The following is a 19,981-nucleotide window of genomic DNA, read 5'->3' as shown; positions in this document are numbered from 1 at the left end:
TATGTTTGTTGCTGGGAAACAGATCTCTCTCGTCAAGGACCCGAAGGCCGTGCTAGCATGGAATGAGTTACACCTGGCAGCATGGCATGAGTCTGGGAGGGCTTGGAGGGGTACACTTGGTTTAGAAGGTGGTTGTGAAGGGAAAATTTTGTCGGACTTAGATCGTGGAAAGCCTTAAAGGCCATTTTAAGGAGTTTGGAATATATTGTGTAGATAGTAGGAAGCCATAGAAAAATTTTGAGCAAGAAGAGACATGATTTGTGTTAAGTTTGTTTTTATAAAGAGAAATCTCTGTTGGCGGTAATGATGAGATGAGAGACAGATGATGAGAGCTCTAGGGAAACAACGGAGGGAATGTGTAGGCATTCCATTTATAATGTGCTAGGCCTAGTACTGTCTGAAGTTAGGTTTGTTTTTGCTGGATTGTGTAGAGAAAGACAAGCTAGCACAGAAATTTAATTCTCAGTTTCGTTTCACTACTTAGTAGCCATGTGTTTGTGGGCAAAGAAGTTAAATTCTAAGTCTCATGTTTCTCATCTGCAGAATGGGGTAACAGTGGGGCCTCCTACATAGGTTGTAATAAGTTTAACTGAATGTTGTATCTGAACTATGCCTAGTGAATGTTACATACTAAATATTGTTTTGTTTTATTTTTATTTTTAACCAGTTCATTGATTTACTTGTTCCTTCAGTTAATCTACGTGAAGACATAGAGTTTTAAAACAACCCAGGGTAATCTACTATATTGTCATTGGTAAATTTTGCTTGCATTATTTTACCGACATTTTTTACCTCATTTTCTTAAATCCTCTTGGCCCAAAACTTCTAGCAGGAAATAAGAGGGCGAGGCCTGTAAATTAACACAGCTACTTCCCCACTATGTAAAGTGCAAACAGAAAATTTTGCAAGAATGCTGCTATATGGTGGTCCTTGGTGTCAGAGTATAACGGGGAACAGAGGGGGTGTTAAGTTCCAGTACTAGGAAAATTGGGCAACCTTACTTTACAGTACAGTATGGTTTTATTATTTTGATAAACAGATTCCAGAACAAAGTGGGAACCCCATTTGAATATAATTGCAGAAACACCTTAAAAAAATCCCAATATAAAATTTTAATTACCTATGCCTTTGCTTCCCTCTTTGTGCAAATAACTTTGAAATGACTGTACCACATTCTTAAATTGGAACAATAATTATATCTCTCATGACTATAGTAAAAATTATGAGCATTTCCATTGTAAGTATATTTTATTATATAAATATGTATTTGTATTTATTATATAAATAACTGCAGACTCAGATATAAACACTCAGAACAAAACTCTAACGGGAGGGAAATGATTCTTTATATTTACTTGTGCAGAGGCAGTGTTCATTTTCATCATGTTAGGGCTCTTGTAAAACAAAAAACTGGGTCTGCTGGGTTATAGGAAGAGTCTACAGGATTTGGGGAGAAAAACTAAATATTCAGAAACTTATTGCCTTTTGAAGAGCTGGGAAAGCAGTTCTGGACAGACAAAATACAACTTCCCTGTATAGTCGAGGTGAACAAAGCTTTCTTCAGCACTGAAGGTTTTTATTGTGTGTGAACTTGAACTCTTCATTGATGGAGGGAGCCCTTTTATTTGCTCCATCAAGATTACCAAACTACATGTCACCATCCCCAACTAAAATACAGCATCATGAAATCATGATTAAAATTACAGAAGCCAGTTCATAAAGTGGCAAGAGATTACAGCTATGGCATTTTCTCCTCTTGATTACTGGGAATTAAGTTTCAATACCATTGAGTACTTCTGAAAGAATACTCATAAGTTATTTAAATTATATTCTCCAATTTTTCCCCTCGAATCATGGCTAAGCAATTTTGACTAGTTTGTAAATTAGGGTCATGTTGTTGTTTAATAAGATAATTCACTGGAAATATTTTTGCTGGATTGTGATTGTGTGCTTCGAATAACGGGCAAGGATTGCAAAGGAATGGGTGATTTGTAATCTAGTTCCAGCTCTGTGGGAACACACGTGTGACTTCAAGCAAGTTACTTACTTTTCCTGATAATGTTTGTTCCATCTCCTTTGAGGGGCTTTTGTGAGAATCAAATGAGGGGAGGTACATGAAAACCACTTGATACATAAAAAGCACTAATAATAAATGTAGTTTGCTAAACATCTTTGAGGTAGAACAAATGAGATTAAACATGGAAGTTGTTTTTGTTTGTTTTGTTTTTCACAGGGAACAAGAGAAACTCTTAGTCGTCACTGCACTACCCTTGGTGATGCTCTTAGGAAAGAGAATGATTTTGCTCTTATAATTGATGGGAAAACCCTCAAGTATGCCTTAACTTTTGGAGTGCGACAGTATTTCCTGGACTTGGCTTTGTCATGCAAAGCTGTTATTTGCTGCAGGTAAATTCTCCTTAATTTTGTCAGATTTTAGTAAAGAGTGACTCTGTCCTAAGTTCTTGATTTTTAAAGTTCCTTATTATTCCAGCCAGAATTTGTAAATGCCAGGTTATTAATTTAATCACTCAAGACTTAAGGTTCACAAACTGGGATAGAATTTATTAGCAGTTTTTGAAAGCGAGTCCTAACAATCACTAGTATTGTTCATAATTCGAATTGACAGGTTTCTTGCTATTTTCTGTCTTTAAAATCTGTTATTTACCTGCGTTTCTGTCTGGCATTATTTCTGTAAAGGTTCTGTTTTCTACACTTGGACTCTAGTCCTGCTGCAGGGATATACTTTGGGGAATGGCATGATGGGGGGCACTAACTAAATCATTTTCCAAATAGCCGAACATTTTTCTGAAGACTCAGCTATTTGGGAAATAACGACTGACTGTACAGTCCTTCACCCTTTAATTTATAATATTGCCTGTATCCTAAAATAAAATCCATTTTCTTATTAAGGCCTAATCCATAGAGTTGTACTTTTGTAAATCAGCTCCAGGCCTTTCTGAACTTCTTGTCAAAGAAACTTCCCCATCTCTCTGTCGAAATTGTTTAAACTATGTCTTCCTAAAATTTAAGGTATATTCATGACTGTGCCCAGTCTTTTCCCTTCTGATCACCGTGAAACCTAAGAATTTCCTTCTTTGCCATGCACTTATTGAATCTCAGCAGCTGGTAAGACTAGCACTTTCTCAAATTGCTTTCTCTTCCTGGGAGATGAAATGTTAACAGAGCTTCTGAAGAGTTTCTTAGAATCTGTGCATTTAATATTACCTTTCAGACTGTACTGTCTGCTTTTTTTATTTTCTTTAAAATATATTTTTTAAAAAATGCTACGCTTCTTAAACCTTTCTTTTTTTTTGGTCCAGGCTTATTCACTTAATGTCATTTATATAATATTGTTTCCAAATTTATAAGCCAAGCCTTGTAGATATTTCTAAATTTCCATAAAATATACATTTTGAAATATAATTTCAACCATGCTTTCTAAGTACCCTTTATAAACATCATTTCAGCCTTTAAAATTATATTATACTTAGAGAATTAAGAGTTGCTTATTATTCTTCTCTGAGGCAAGTATTATAAAGCTCTTGGATAAAATATTGTACGGATAACTAATATCAGTAATAATATGGCTCTTTGCTTAATCATGAAGAAAGAAGTAGAAATTATTTTATCTTGACTGTCTCATTTGCACTTTGATATCCCCATACTTTTTTAAATCTGTATTTCCAGTGACTTTTCTTAGTTCCTTGCTAATCTCTTGACCAAGTCTTAGTAATATTCAACTCTGACACTCTTCATCAGGATAATACTGTATCAGATTTGATCATTTAATCATTTTCACTAATGGGATCACAAGGATCAAGAAAAATTTGCTCCAAAAAACATTGATATAATTTTTGGCTTATATGGAAACAAAACAATACAGAGCTATTTAGGTTAAAATGACCAGTTTCCTTGAGTTGGTGGCATCTGTTCTGTGCCTACTGTGTGCTGGACATAGATGATGCGCTTATAAGGATGAATAAGACTTCCCGCCTACTCGCCTTCATGTATCTTTCTTTTTCTTTTAAGTGGAATCACAGTTGGTTTGGAAGATGTGAGAGGCCAATTTTCCAAATGCAGTCCTAGCAGCTGAGCCTCATTCTTACAGCATTGCTTAACACAGTACCTCCCACCATTCTTCAAAAAGTTGAACCACAAATTAAACAACAGCAGAGGGAGAGAAAAACTAGAAAGCAGAGTCAGGGGAGAAGAAATATGTTCTTTGCTTGTGAAATTCCCTCCCGAGATCCATGTTCTGGAAGCTCACAAGTCGCATGGACCTCAGCGCTCCTCCAGGCCCCAGCCCCTAGGAGGGAATCACACCCCTCTATACATAGCACGTGCTGCTCAGCTCTGAAACTGAGCTTATAAAGATGTGTGTGGCCCCTTCCTCCCTCCAATCTGTTTTATGCATGTTTGAGGACCATTAAGGTCTCTGTGCAGACACTGAGTTCTATGTAGAGTTTTAGGTTGTGTTTTGGTTTGGTTTGGTTTGGTTTTTTAAGAAAAATATCTTTTTTCAGCTTTTTTCTTCTAATTACCTTCATACATTCTCTTTTCCCATAAGGACTGTGGTTCAACTTCCTATCTGGCTTTGAGAATTCATCTAAGCTCATAATTACATCAGTGCCACTGCCTGGTTTATGTCTCTGCACCTTCTTGGCCTGGTACCTCTTGGCATTTAAACTATTGGCACAGACCATCTTCATATCTTTTAGCTTACTGGCCTCAAGCTGTAATTTCCATGATAATGCTTCAATCACTGGTGAGGCATAGGTGGGCAATTCTGTAGATCATTCTTTACAATTAAGTCCAAGCGTCACTCCTAGTTTTTTAAATGATTAGTCTCCCAGCCTCAGGAAATTCTATTTTACTCCATTATAAGAGATTCTCCCAATAAATACTGAACATTATTTCAAAATACAGTACAGTATTGTTTGCCAAATTCATTTATGTTTATTCTAGCTTTATGGGTTTTCCCCTCAGACTACTTTCCAACCTATTTCTTGTCAGTCCACACAGGAAGACAATTCAGAGTCTGTCTTTCCTCTGCAGAGCTCTCTTCAGCCGTGGCTGGAGTGAAAGTAGAGGGAAAGCCTTCCTGTAATGAATAATGAGGCCCTCGATATTAGTTCCATCTTTAGGATTACATCAGCCACTTTCTTCCCTGATACTATCAGCATAAAGGGCAGAAGGCAGTTTTTAGTGTTTGCCTTAGTGACACAGTTATAAAAAATGAGTGGCTTTCCCTGAAGGGCCTGTAATTGAATTGAAAGAAACAGTTGTTCTTCGTCAGTGATCATTACGTCTTACCACCATTTTCTGAAGGGAACATTCAGAAACAGAAATAATCCCCTTGCTTCCAAATTATTCAGGGCTTTGGAGTCCTGGTTTTGGTTTACAAAGGGAAGGTTGCATGTCATACTTCAAATAATTTAAGTATATAAAACTTAAGAAGTAAAATGAAATAAGCTTTTATCAGTCTACCAAGTACTGTATTTTCATGAATACCATGCAGCTTTTGTTTTTACCTCTGTGCACATTTACCTGTGTAATCTGAGTAATTTAATAGGAAACGTGCATTTAGTATTAAGGCAGTTTCTGATCAGTTTTCCTGGTTATAAACATAAACTATTCTTTTGTGGTATTTCTTTCTATTCTCTTGCTCAGGTACACTGATTTCTGTCGTTTGGTGTGATCACAGATACTTCTGAAGAACAGAAAGCTATGGACCCTTCCAAAAATATATACATACAAACATGTAAAATTGAATGCATCGTTTTAGGGGTTTCAGACTCCCTGGACTCCTTGGACAAGTAATGGGGTGGGAAAAGCTTGCTCCAAGACTCATAGAGATCTCTGTGTACAGCGAATCCCACTAAAGCTATTCTGCAAAGTAGCTGTACCAGAAAATAATTCCTCATGTCAGTTACCAATATTTTATGTCCTAAAGTACTACAGCTTGTATTATTGGTATAATGGTGTTTTAGCTAGGAATTCACGAAATTCTCATTCTAATGCTACCTAACTGGCATTTCAGATACCTAATAGTATCTCTCTGGCCTTGGTTTTGTGACCTGTAAAATGTGGAGCTTAACATATAACAGCGATTCAAATCCTCCAGGGCGCCTAATATCTAAAGCCAAGAGTGGAGCTTCTCTGACATAGAAAGGTGGGAAGCCCATGCACACACAGCCCTCCTGGGTCATCTCCTTCCAACTTGAAAACTCCTAGACCAAAGAACCTCTCCCGGCCCTTTCATTTTTGGGGGTGAACTGTACTTCTGTTGGCCACTGTTTTCTGGGAGGAGAATGTCTACTGCTTGGATTAACTTAATTTGGGAAGTGTCTGTTCCACCTCTTTTAATATTCCCTCCAGAAGAGAGAGGGAACGTTGCAGGAAAGTACTGCTGTGTGTTAAATAGCATGTGGTTTCTGAGATCCTTGTCAGTTCACATAACCCAGCCTTTAAAAGAATTTTACATTTTTTCTGTGGTTGTCAGTTTAGTTTAAACATATATTGAAACTTATATTCTGTGACAGTTGGTTGAAAATTGGCCTAGTGCCTCCAGCTTTTAGATTTTCTAGTAATCACCATTCTGCTACATAATTTATGTACTCATGTCTTCTGAAAAGCAGAAGTTAAATTGAAGAAAGCATTTTTCCCTACTTGTAACATCTCTAATCAAAGTTTAACCCCCTTTTAGGTGATTTCCCCATAGCACAGAAAAAAAAAAAAAAATTGACCTGAGTGAATGTCATCACTTGAGAGTGGCATTCCAGGCAAAACCTTTCACCTTATTCCGATCAAGGGCCTTCCAAGAAAAGGTCTAAAGGGACACTCTGCACACTTTGTCATAGCATGAGTACATTACATAAAGAATTTATTTACTTCATGAATCTACTTTTTGAATCTTCTGGGATTGTCTTAAACTTGAAGGATTTCTCTAAATAAATGTTCTACTTAAAGGGTAGTCATAAAGTACAGAAGAAGCCAATAAATGCTCAACAGACTTTTTTTTAAAGAAAAAAGTTTGTGAAAATCATTGGATGCCAAGCAGATGTTTGGCTTTGAAAAAATTTACAAACCGTTAATGAATGTCAACCCTATATTTGCCTCTAAGAAAATATGAATAAATGTTGGAAATGCTGAGAGACTATTTCTTTCGTACATGTATAGCTAAAAGAGGACATACTGAACAAATTTTATAAGTTCATAAAATGCCCATATTTTAACATAATATAATAATACATTGCTCAGCCCTGTTCACCTCATTTGCTATTCTACCTCTACTGAGTAATGTTAAAGGAACTGCATTGGCCATATTACAGCCTCTTAGCCAATTATGATGTACACCACCACAAAAGTTCAAATTGGACAGTAAAGTATCTAAAAATGTGTGAGAAATCTAAATGCTATAGAATCCCACTGTAATTTGATATTATATAGTTTTAGATGTGACTCAAGATAAATCACCATCACCAACACACACACACACACACACGCACACGCACATGCACACATACAAATTAGAACTACAGATTATGTAATTCCAATAAAGTTAACCTATACTGGAAAGTAAATAGAGCATAAGTGTACATACAGCTCAGTGAATTTTCACAAAGTTGAACACACTCCTATATCAAGCACCTGAGCATGACAACACCCCAGAAGCCCCCTTTATGCTCCCTTTGGCTCCCTTTATCGTTCTTTATTATTCTTTAGCTCCCTTTATTACTACCCAAGGGTAACTGCTATCTTGATTTCCATCACCATCCCTCTTCAATGATTTCTTATTCATTTTAGTCTTTGTTTTATATCTTGCTAACCTGGAATAAGCGTGTATATCTTCTATAACTGCATTCAAATTCTTGATGATTTTTTTCTGTTCAGCAATTTTAAATTCAGAACTCTACAGCTTTCCAGTAAAGGCCTCCATAAAGCTTTACATAAATCAATAAGTCAGCATTCCTCTAATATATTCTTAAATCAAATGTAAATTTGCCTAATAGATTGCTTATAGTTCTCCTTCTATTCTACGATGATAGAATAAAAGGACTTCATTTTCCAATTTGCTAAGGACATGATAGATGGAACCTACAATATTTCTCTGATCTGTCAGTCCATTGACCCACTTGTGAGGGAAAGGGAAGCAGAGTTAGTTTGGCATAACAACTTCTCCTTGTATGATGGTTTCTAGTGATTACCTTGTTTTAATAAACTTGCCTGCGCCATCCTCATTTAGGACAAGTTGAAGGCTTGGGTTTTTTGAGCCAGACTAGAGTTCCAGGAGTCAAGACCAGGTAGGATGTAGGCCATGAATGTCTCTACTCTGTATTATAGAGCACAGAGTAAGGAGGAAGAAAAGACAGCATCCCAGGGGAAAGATGGTCTTGGAAAACAAAAGGTTTGTTATCAAGGTTGCAGACAGAAACAAGAAATGGACATTAAATGACAGGCTTTAAATAGAGACATGAAAGAGAAGATGGTTCCAGGTAGCATTCTCTAAGAGCAAGGGAGTATTTTATAGAGCAAAGGTGGGCAAACTTTTTCTGTAAATATTATAGGCTTTCTGGGCTATGCAGTCTCTTTCACAGCTGCTCAACCTTACCACTGTAACATAAGCTGATATGAAAAACAGACTGCTGCCCAGATGTGGCCCCAGGGCCATAATGAGCCAGCCAACCTCTGCTGTGGAGTACCTGTGGATCATGGATGAATGGGAACTGAACTTTCTGTTGGGTTTTCTTTTTTTCTTCTTCTTCTCCTTCTTACATGCAAGAATTCCTTGTGTGTTCAGGACATTGTTTCTTTGCTGATTATAGGCATGGCAAATGTCTTCTAATCTGGCTCCCTTCTTAATTCTGCCTGTGGTGTTCTTCCTTGAACAGAAATCATTGACCTTGAGGTAGTCAAATTCTATTAATTTTTCCTTTTATAGTTTGTGCTTTTTGGATACTAAGATTTTCCCACTCAAAAAGGTATTATACAATTTTCTTCTGTTAATGTCACAGCTTTCTGTTTTCCATATAGGTCTTTAATTCATATGAAGTTTATTTTTGTATGTCTTATGGAAGAGAAGGGATCCAATGTTTTTTCGATTCTACATAGTGAGCAAATTGTCCTAGTACCACTTATTAAACAATCCACCCTTTTACTTCTGTTTGTGACGCCATGGGCTCTAGCACTCAGGCTCTGGAACCAGACCTTCCAGAATCTAAGTCTAAGCTTCACCTCATATTAGCTGAGTAGCACATTGTTTAACTTCTCCAGCTTCAGTTTCATCTTTGAAACAGAGATAAAAAGAATTGTTCTCATAGAGCTGTGAGGAATAAATGGGTTAATATATGTATTTAACACATTGGCAGCTGTTATTAAAAAATTATACTACTCTTAGAAATGCTATCAAATTTTCTTTTATATGGCATAATTCAGTATTTCTGGTAAGGGGAATACATAAAGAATCCTCTCTAACTATTATTGCCTTTTCTGCATACTAAATTCTATTTTGTCTGGTAGTAAAATTACTAGCCTGGCATTCTTTTGTTTAATATGTGCTGTCTTCTTTTCCTAAACCCTATGTTCATTCTTTCTGTATAACATAGCAACTAAGAATGCTGTCTGTAAATCCACATCGCTTCGGCTTGTGTCCTTGCTTTATCACTTACTTGCTGTTGTACCTTAAGTTATATAATCTTTCTGTGCCTCAGTGTCATTTGTAAAATGGCAATAACAGTAATTTCACATAAGTTCTTCTGAGGATTGAACAAGTTAAAACAAGAGCTTAGCACATAGTGATCAAATAAGTGGTATATTAGCTGTTATTATAAAGTCTGTCTCTTTTAGACACCATTTTGCTGATCTTCTTGTTTTAATCCAATCAAAGAATCTGTTTTTCAATCAGTGAATTTAACCCATTTATATTTATTGTAATTACTGCTATAGTAAGCCTTATTTCTCTTATCTTATTTTGTGTTTTCCAGTTATTATGTATTTTGTTTCTTTTTTTTTTTGATTCCCCTACTTTCCACTGTCTAAATCATATTTTCATCTGCTGGTTTTAAATCTTTACAGTCTAAATCTATTCTATTTCTGGTTATTTTTAAAGTTTCAATAACCATATTTTTGTTTATTGTCTATACTACTATGTCTTCCTTTCCCCTCCCTTCCCCACCATAAAGAGACAAGAGCTGAAGATAAAGTAATTTTGTATGTGTATCCAGTGTCAAATTCTGTTTCTTTGTAAGTAACTTTCTTTTTCTCTTTAGAAGCTTTTAGAAATTTTTCTTAATTTCAATTTAACTATAATGTGTCTAGGGGTAGGAACTTTGTTCTTATATTTCTTTTAGATACTGTATGGCCCTTTCACTTTAAGGACACCTGTTCTTTTTTAATTCTGGGAAATTATTAATCATTTTTTCATTTTGTATCTTTTCTCTTTTTGGACTCCCATTATATATGTGTGTGTGCATATATATGTATATGTATATGTATTGTGTGTGTATGTATGTATGTAGTTGCCTTCATTTCTCCATTTCTTTTCATTTTTCTCCCAATCTTTTCTTTGATTTCCTCCTATCTTTTGGGACAGTTTATTTATTTGAACTTTCACGCTTTATCATGTTTACTACTCAGTTTACAATTGGCTTCTTTCTTTTATCAATTATATTTTTATGGCTTATTTTCAATTGATTCTTTATTATAATGACTTGTTTCAGTTTCGTGTTTCCAGTATCTTCCCATATCTTTCCAAGTTTCTTTATCATACTTTTTAAAAATTCTTATTATATCTGTTTTTACTAGTTCTCTTTTTTAATAAGTTGTTTATTTCTTTTGTGTTTATTATCTCCTATCTCGAAAGTTTTCCCTGTGAGATCGTTTTTTCCCCATTTTTCATAATGGCAGTAATATCATTTCCATAATGGCAGTAATGGGAGAAGGATAAAAACTAGATCCTAACTTATGGTAAAGTTAGAGACAGGGTTCAATCTGAGTTTAGCGAATCCCTGTTTTCCCCTAGTTCCTTTACCCAACCACAGCTCTTGTTAGAGGCAGCCACGTTCTGATGGAATTGTGGTAGCATTTGAGAGTCTGTCCTTACACACATGTTATTAGCACCTGTCTCTGCCTGTCTCCATGCCCTGGGCTTGACCAGAAATCTTTAACTTTCCTGGTCTAAGGCATTTGGTAGGAATTTTCCTGGAGTCTTAGCTTTAGGACATTGGGGATACTCCTGAAATTGGGGTGTTATTTTCCCAGCATGTTATTTGGGGGATTTAAGTTTCCACAGGCTCCAAGCCTAAGCCAAAGTTCACAGTTGTAATGAAAGAGGAGCCCCTATGTTCCATCCAGCCTAGTCTCATCCCCCTCAGTGTCAGCCTGGGCTTGCACAGGGTACCATGGGGAGTGAACAGTACAGCTGAAAAGCTTTCCCCACCTGTTTATTTATCTATGATCCCTGGCATACCACTCTTTCCCTCTGTGCTGTTTACTTTCTAATGCGTATCCACCACTTCCTGTTTCCCCCAACCTGTATTGCTCAAAGTTAGCTGTGACACTCAGACTTTCTAACCATGACATGCAGGGCCCCCTGTCATCTGGATCTAATCCATTCTGAATATACCCACTTTCCCTTGAAGGAGTAATATGTTTCCTTCTCCATGTAATAATTTTTTGCCTGTCTTTCCCTGTCATGTGAGAAAGCCTGGAGAATCCAATACCCTTCACATAGTTCCTCTATACTCTAGATACAGAGCAGATTAAACAGACTGCCTCCTAACGGTGAATAGTCAAAAACGAATGAGTTGTAATGTTAGTATCATGGAATAATGAGGTGAATTTCTATTTCTTGTAAAATTTCCATTTATTCAGTATCTCTATCATTTTTATACCTGCTATGTGCTGACTACAATGCTAAGTTCCAGATAACTAGATGATCTGTATAATTTTAAATAAACAATAGTACTAAGGAACAACTGTTCTATAGTGTGAATATTATAATAAAAATGTCTACTACGCAGTTTTCTTTTGGTGCCTTTTGTAAGATATATTTGCCAGTTAGTAGTTTGGAGTGCCTATGCACACACATGCATTCACATGTGTATTCAAATATACACTATGACTATGATCAGTCACTATTTAAAATATTATCTGAACTATTGAAACTGAAGACAGTAGTAATTTACCCACAACAACCTGAATTCCACAAGACAGAAGTTTTGCATCTAAAATGCATTGCAAAAGAAATCTTTTTAAAAGTTACTTTCCTTTTTTGTCTTGTTGAAAGGCTATCTTCATTTTATTTCTGTAGACTCAATCCCTACATTATAAACTCCCCTCAATGCCTCTGACTGCACAGTACATCAATAGATATTGCTTTTGGAAGCTAGGAAAGTGCTTACTCTTTAGTCATTTGAGTAACAGTTCTCTTACCTAGAAATTGTTCAGTGTTTCATCAAGTATCATTTTTTAGGATTTGCTATATAAGTGGCTGTTTTCATTCTAGTAACAAATTGACAGTGTTTCCAGAAGTGTCATAATACTTGTGTAATTTTGGTACATGTAACACAGATTTTTTTTTTTTTTTGCCATATTAAATTCCCCCTTAATTCAAAACTTTTTAAGAGCCTAATAAATTTTAGTTCAGAAAAGTATCAAGTAAGATCTAAGTTTTTCTCTTAGGTTTTTTCCTCTGTTTATAATTTATTAGTCAGCAGAATATGACTCAATGGGGAATAGACCGATATTCACAAAGAGAAATCTTAGGAAGTTTGTTGCAAAGGAAAGTGCAGCAGACCCGCCCCCGACTGATGATCCTGATCTCTAAGTAGTCACCAGGAGCCCCCCTCAAACTTAGTAAATATAGGAGCTTTAGCAATATGGGGTCACTATAAAAAACACTTCAAAATAGTAAAGAAATACTATATTCTTCCATGTTCTTAAATTTTTTTCTAGATTTACCTTCTAAAGGCAACTTTATGGTAACTTTAAAGTTCACAGTATAAATGTTTGAGATAATATTATCAGCATAATTTTTCCTGTATAAGATATTTAAGGTTATTAACCTAAAACACAATAGAGTAAGATAAAATTATTGTACTCCTTTTGTCTACTGTAAAAAGTTCCTTAAAATATTCTTTATTATGTGTCTGTATATATACATGCACATATAATCTTTATCCATATTTCATTCAAAAAGGTGATTCATTTAGCTAATCCCATTAAAAGAGTGCAAAATGAGGCTCATATAATTTGGGTCATTCTATATACTCTCTGGTTTAAATGGTAAAAATTTCCAGTACTACAATCTAATGTTCACGGGGCAGTGAGAGTTACTACATAGCAAATAAGAAAAGTAATGAATAACATGTGCAGAAACTACAGCCAAATATCTGAAAAGCATATTGCACTCAGTGCATTGCTATGTTGTATCACAAAGGACCACCCTCTGTTTGTGGAACCACAGGGAAGAAAACTGGACCTTTATACCACATGCTGGATATGTAACCTTTTTCTGTAGAGGCTCTAACTTCTCCCAAAGAATAAAGAGCAACAGTGGAAGAAAAGAGAACTGTGATTAATTTAAATTCTGACCCTCCCCCCCCCAAAAGTGGTAAAAAATACTTAGGGTAGAAAACGGTGCTCTTATGATGTTTGTAGATTATACATTGGGTCACTTTTGGTATTTGTAAAATTAAGGCTTTAGATATTCTCAACCACAGATGTGTGGTTTTTGATAGACTTTGGAAGAATTAACTTGTGTGGTAAGATTGTTCTAGACTACTATGGAAATTGTGCAAATACAAAAGCAGGTGTACAAAAGTCAATAAAATAAACTCTAATAAGCAAAGTAAGTGACCTTTTATGAGGTAAAAATAAAATAATAGAAAGGAATACATTGTGGATAACTGTTAACATGAAGTTAAAGAAGTTTAATATATGCTGTTTCTTTTACCTGTCATGAGCTCTCCTTTCTTTGTCAAGGCCGAGTCAAATTCTGACTTATCAAGGAAGCATCTTGCAGCCCATGCTAATTTCTGCATCCTCTGAATTTATCAAATACTGAAAATTATATCGATAAGCTTTATGCTACACTCATTTTTAATGTCTTGTAGTTTGTTTTACTCTCTTGTAAACCCCCCTATAGCAAGAAACATGTTTTAATGGGATGCTTTAAAATCATAGAAGATCTTTTAGCTCATTTCAGCTTGAGTAACCTGAGTCCCCTTAAACCATATCCCCTCCCTAAGACAGCTGACGGATGCCCACAGCACATCATGCCAAAGCTGGAAGGATACTCTTTAGTGCACCCTTGCGCTTTTGCTTCCCTGGGTGAACTTGGTGCTTATGTGGAATCGGTGGGTGCTTGTTCCCTAATCTGTTTATTCCTGTTTACTTAAAGTAATCATCCATTAATTAAATATTTCATAAGTCTTCAAAATAATAATTTAGTCAAAATTGTTGCCAGGAAAACCAATTATAAGGCTCTAGAAAGACTTTTTGAGTTGCTAAAATTTTGCTGTTGTATTTGAGGTGGGTAAGATAATGACCTGAGGTGGAGGGCATCATTACATTCTTGTCTTCACTTTAATGAAACCAGCCATGGATTGTTCCTCATGAGGGAAATTCCTGCAACCAAAATGTGCACAAACGGCAGACCCCTGTGCAAAGTAAGCTGCTTTGCCCTACGTCACAAGTTTGTACATTTATGTTTTGAGTTAAATGTTGTAAGTATGTATATTTTATTCTTTGTGAATTCCCACTTAAACCTGGCATCTTTGTTTAGCAATGAGCTACTTTTTCAAGCCCATCGGATATGAGGGCTTGCGCTGTTTCTTGGCTCTTCTTCAAAACCTGTTGTTCGCTTTTATCCTGATAGTGAAAGCAGGTGCCTTTGCTGGTAGTAAGTACAGTGTGCCTTTGGCGAGGTCTCTCACTATATCATCATATTTTTTAGAAACAGGCATTGTTCTTGCCAAGGGAATTCATACTGTTTTTAACACCTGAGTTAACCACACCCACAGAGTAGATGAAAATTCTCAACCAGTTTTTATTTGGGGGTATTGAAAATTGCAGTATCAAGCAGAGAAAGCAGTGGTTGGTTGTGGTAGCCGTGAAGAAAGAAAGCAATGTTTAATCCAGCTCTCATCTGATGCTGCTTTAAATAACTAATATTAGCTCACCATGCAGAGATGTCTCCTTCATTATGCGTTCACTGATGAAAAAATACCATTTTCTAGCTCCATTGATCCCATGGTATGACTTCACAATGTGTTTACATCGTAAGCCTGTTAAAATGTAGAGGATTTGATAAATATTTTCAAATACTTCTCTCTTTTCATGCCCATTTCCCATTTGCTTTTTAGAACATTTCTTGGTAAGCATTCTATAGTCTCATGGTCCCCATCCTTTTTGTCACCAGGGAAGAGCTTCTATGAGAAGCTAATGCCTGATGATCTGAAGTAGAGCTGAGGCGATGATGTTAGCACTGCCAGAGGCTGCAAATACAGATGAAACTTTACTAACTCTCCTGTCGCGCACCTCCTGCTGTGCGGCCCGGTTCTTAACAGGCCATGGACCAGACTAGACCAATACCAGTCCGTGGCCCGGGGATTGGGGACCTCTGCTGTAGTCTATGTTTAAAACATTGGCCTAGAGTCAATGGGCTTACCAATTTACATTAGCCTGTTAAGAGAAATAAATAAAATTTGAAAACGATATAAAAATTGCTGAGGAGAAAAGTGGGCTAACAGTGAAAACGCCCATTAATGGCCTTACACTCATCCATTTTCTATTATTCATAGTTGTGTCGTTTTGTACAATTGCCAGACTCTGAAAGGAAATCCAAAGAAAGAGTTAAAAATAAATCGTTCATACAGCAGCCACTTACTGAGTACCTGTTTTGGGTTAGCACTAGGAATACAGAGGTGAGAAGACTGATTCACTCTGCAAACAACTCAGAAGTCTAAGGCAGTGATTCTCAAACTCGAAATAAAAAACTGGAGTTTGGCTGAAGCCTTTCAGAAGGGCCGTGGGGCTTTCTGAAAGTACATGTGTGTGCAGAGAGAGTATCTACTGCTAGGAATTTTTCCTAAAGAAATAATCAGGAAAATGTGCAAGATGTTGAATCTTTCAGAGTAATGATCTTCATTTTTAAATAGAATAATAAATGATTTACCAGATGTTCCAAACAGACATTATTAGACAGCTACTCCACTTAACTTCGATAAAGAATTTAGCTCTGAGTTATTTTTCTTGTCCACTAACTTTGTGTGTTGTTACTTAGTATTTCATTACTGTCTTCATAGTTTACTAAGCCAGTTCACTGTTTAGTTTTCCTTTCTTTCTCCTTGATTGCCAATGCAGTGTAAATAATACATTAATTATGCTTACGCATTCTGTCTTTGAACCATTCTATCATTGTCCCGGGTCTTATATCCTAGGTGGTTTTTAAAAGTGTGTTGTAAGTTGATCCAAAGTTAATACAAGAATGGTTTTCGTATGGGGCTGCTGTTCTCTGTTCCTGATCCATGTTTATATAAAAGTTTGCTTGATTCTACTTGGCCATTAGTTAATAGCTTTGGAAGAAAATTGAGGTACATGGACTACGTAGCCAAGCGCTTGGTATTCACTTTGGTCGATTTACCATAGTATCTGAGAACAGATCGAGAAGTTAGCCAGCTCCTTACTATCAATTTAAGTAGAATTTTAAGTTGTTTTAAACATATAGTACATTGCCTAAGACCGGCTTTCAGAGTCTCAAAACTTTTATTCTCCAGGAATGATAGAGAATTCAGTTAGTATTTGAACTACCATTCAGCAGCTTTTTTGACCTTTTTGATTCAAATGTGAAAAATTAGAAATGCTAGTGTTATTTATTAGGAAGTAATGGAATTTCTGAACTCAAATGTTATTTCTTGCACAAGTTAATGCAAACTAGTGCTGGTAAATTGGTAACCTAGTGCTTAACAAAGCATTGCATCTTCTATTTGTCTCCCAGAGGTTTGCTCTAAGACTTTGGCTTTGTTTTTTCCTTTAAAGTGGCAACCAGGTTAACAAAAAAAACAAACATCGGCAAACCTAAGACTTCCGTAATGGTTCTTCATAGAACTGCATATTCATTTGGATCTTCTATTTCTTTTATCCTGTAAAACAATGACATTTCAAAAATCCTTTCTTTCAGAAAACAGAGCTAATTGATAATTTGTTCTAATTTAAGGGTTTCTCCTCTTCAAAAATCTGAAGTCGTTGAGATGGTTAAGAAACAAGTCAAAGCTATAACGCTTGCGATTGGTGATGGAGCAAATGACGTCAGCATGATACAGACGGCGCATGTCGGTGTTGGTATAAGTGGCAATGAGGGCCTTCAGGCAGCTAATTCTTCTGATTACTCCATAGCTCAGGTAAAGCATCATTTCTGCAAAACACACTATTCTTCTCAGTCAGCTGACGCAAGGAAGAAGAATATATTAATTTTTTCCCATTCTTATTTTAGTTCAAGTATTTGAAGAATTTATTGATGGTTCATGGTGCCTGGAACTATAACAGAGTCTCCAAGTGCATTTTGTACTGCTTCTACAAGAATATAGTCCTCTATATTATCGAGGTAATACTAATTCAAGTTTAAAATCCTTACCATTTGTGTAGATATTTAAAGAATTTTCTTTATGAAGAAAAATGTCTTTATGAAGACATTTTCTCGTTTTAACTAATCCATTTGCCCACTTACTTTTTATAACTTCTAAACATGCTAAAAAGTTTGTCAGCCATAGAAAATAATTAATGCTTAAATTCTGGCTAAAAATGTATATTGTGTCTACGGCCATGCCACCTTGAACAAGCCCGATCCCGTCTGATCTCGGAAGCTAAGTAGGGTCGGGCCTTGTTAGTACTTATATGGGAGACCACCTAGGAAGACCAGGTGCTGTAGGCATAAAAAATTTTTAAAAATAAGGGATTGTAAGCTGACAAGGTCCTTGCAATCTGTAAGGTCAACCAAGGGTTGCCTTGCCTAAAATAAATAAATAAACAAACGAACAAATAAAATGTATATTGTTTTGATAAGAAATGTTGAATTAGAATTGCTAATGAAATCACGTTTTCAGTTGTAAAAAGACTATAAACTATACAAAAATTTTTGTGAAGCTTAAAAACATGAAAAAACAATACACTAGGTGGAGGTACACACATGGAAAACTGTATTTAAAAGGAAAATAAGGGAATGATAGACATAAAATTGAGGATAGCAGTTCTCCTCAAGGAGGCAGAGGACTGGACTCAGAAAGGAAATGTAGGTAGTTTTGCCTAGTATTGGTCACCTATAGTTCTTATTATTTTTCAAACTTAGATATTTATACCCCTTGCTATCCAGATCTGTTTTGGTTTCTGAGTTTGGTAGGGAGCAAGAGTTCAGATAATGAGGAATTAGTCTAAACATTATTAGGTTATCCAGTTCCTGTGTCAGGATAGCAAGAAATTTTTATATTTTTCATGTATCAAATATGATTTTTTTTAAATGAAAACTTAACCTACATCAGGAATATCACTTTTAAAGGGATGTATTTTGTTCTACAAACAATTTTACAACACCTACAGAGTGCCAGGCACTAAGCTTAGTTCAGCAACTACAAAGTAAATCCAGCATGGTTCCTGTCCTCCAGGAGGTTGCCCATAGAAATATAATGCAAGCCACATGCGCTGTTTTAAATTTTTTAGAAGCCACAATAGCAGCAAGTAAAAATTAAAGCCCAAATTAACTTTCAAATGATATTTTTATTTAACTCAATATATTTAATATTATCATTTCAACATATAATTACTATAAAAATTATTAATGTGATATTTTACATTCTTTATACTAAGTATTCAAAATCTGGTGCATATTTTATACTTACCATATATCTCAGTTTGGACTAACATTTGGACTCTCATTTTAAGTGCTCAAGAGCCATATGTGGCCAGCACAGCACCAGTGGATAAATAAGTAAACTGAATGGTTAATCAGGAAGTGACATATAAGAGACTTACCTTTTTTTAAAAAAAACATATGGCCATTTTATCATAAGAAGCTGTATTCATAATACTTAAACTCTAGATGTTATCAGTTTCTTGCTCCTCTTCCAGCTCCACAGAGTACAATGATAAGCTCTCCATAGCTGTTTAAGAAAACCCTCCATCTTCCGCTCCTGTTAGAGGACCAACCTGTGCCCTCATAAATATGATTAGGGCTTCCTTACAAGATGTTTGTTTATGCCACCTTGTCTTCTAATGTGTTGGCTGTTCCTACACATTTATCAGAAGAGACACAATGTAGCCATTTTCTCTATGGAAATAACAACCCATACTTTACACCAGGGAAGTAACACTATAAACAAAACAGAACAAAAATCTAGATTTCACATTTACTCTGTTGACAAGCTGGCTGGGAACTGTCACATGTTTGGTTCAATTATTCCTTATGCTTCTGTCAGAATGCTTATCGCCTTGTTAAAATGTTGACTGAACATAGTTCTTATTATGAGTCAGGCTACTATAATTGAAATTTAGTTTTCAAGTGTATAGGCAGTTTCATTTACTGTTCACTAAAGATCTATAATTAAGTTAACAACCCATTAGGTAAAATAATCAAATACTTGATAGCATAAACAGGATAATCTATGAATTTATTGATCATTACTGCTGCTTTGGTCTGGAATAATCTGTGTTTTGAGGCAAAATACACCTCTAAAATAGCTTATGAGATCCAAAAACTATATTTTTTGTGTGTATATAAATTTGTGATTTTTTCCTAAAATAATTAATTTTGATTACCAATCCCCCCCTCCATAGTTACTAGCTTTTCTAATTATATCTTTCTCTTGTAAAAGAATATCAATTTATACAGTTTATTTACATATATTTTTGAAGCTACCAGAAGTTTAAAGCCATTGGCAGTAATAAATCTGCTTACAAAGATTTAATTTTATAAAATGAAATGAGTACT

General features: G+C 35.6%; 1 protein-coding gene and 1 pseudogene across 1 annotated transcript in view; both read left to right on the top strand.

Annotated features, from left to right (window-relative positions):
- ATP8A1 (ATPase phospholipid transporting 8A1) overlaps positions 1-19,981 on the top strand; it is a 234,393-nt gene that overhangs the window by 167,273 nt on the left and 47,139 nt on the right. Inside the window, exons 26-28 of the mRNA XM_023532240.1 lie at positions 2,234-2,406; positions 17,219-17,402; positions 17,495-17,605. Of these exons, the coding sequence (XP_023388008.1) occupies positions 2,234-2,406; positions 17,219-17,402; positions 17,495-17,605 (468 nt within the window). The remainder of the gene's footprint in view (positions 1-2,233; positions 2,407-17,218; positions 17,403-17,494; positions 17,606-19,981) is intronic.
- LOC111741522 lies at positions 17,814-17,932 on the top strand (annotated as a pseudogene).

The sequence above is a fragment of the Pteropus vampyrus genome, unplaced genomic scaffold (assembly GCF_000151845.1).
Source record: "Pteropus vampyrus isolate Shadow unplaced genomic scaffold, Pvam_2.0 Scaffold79, whole genome shotgun sequence".
Classification (NCBI taxonomy): domain Eukaryota; kingdom Metazoa; phylum Chordata; class Mammalia; order Chiroptera; family Pteropodidae; genus Pteropus; species Pteropus vampyrus.
The sequence above is the reverse complement of the archived record's forward strand: the minus strand, read 5'-3'. Positions and strand labels throughout refer to the sequence as shown.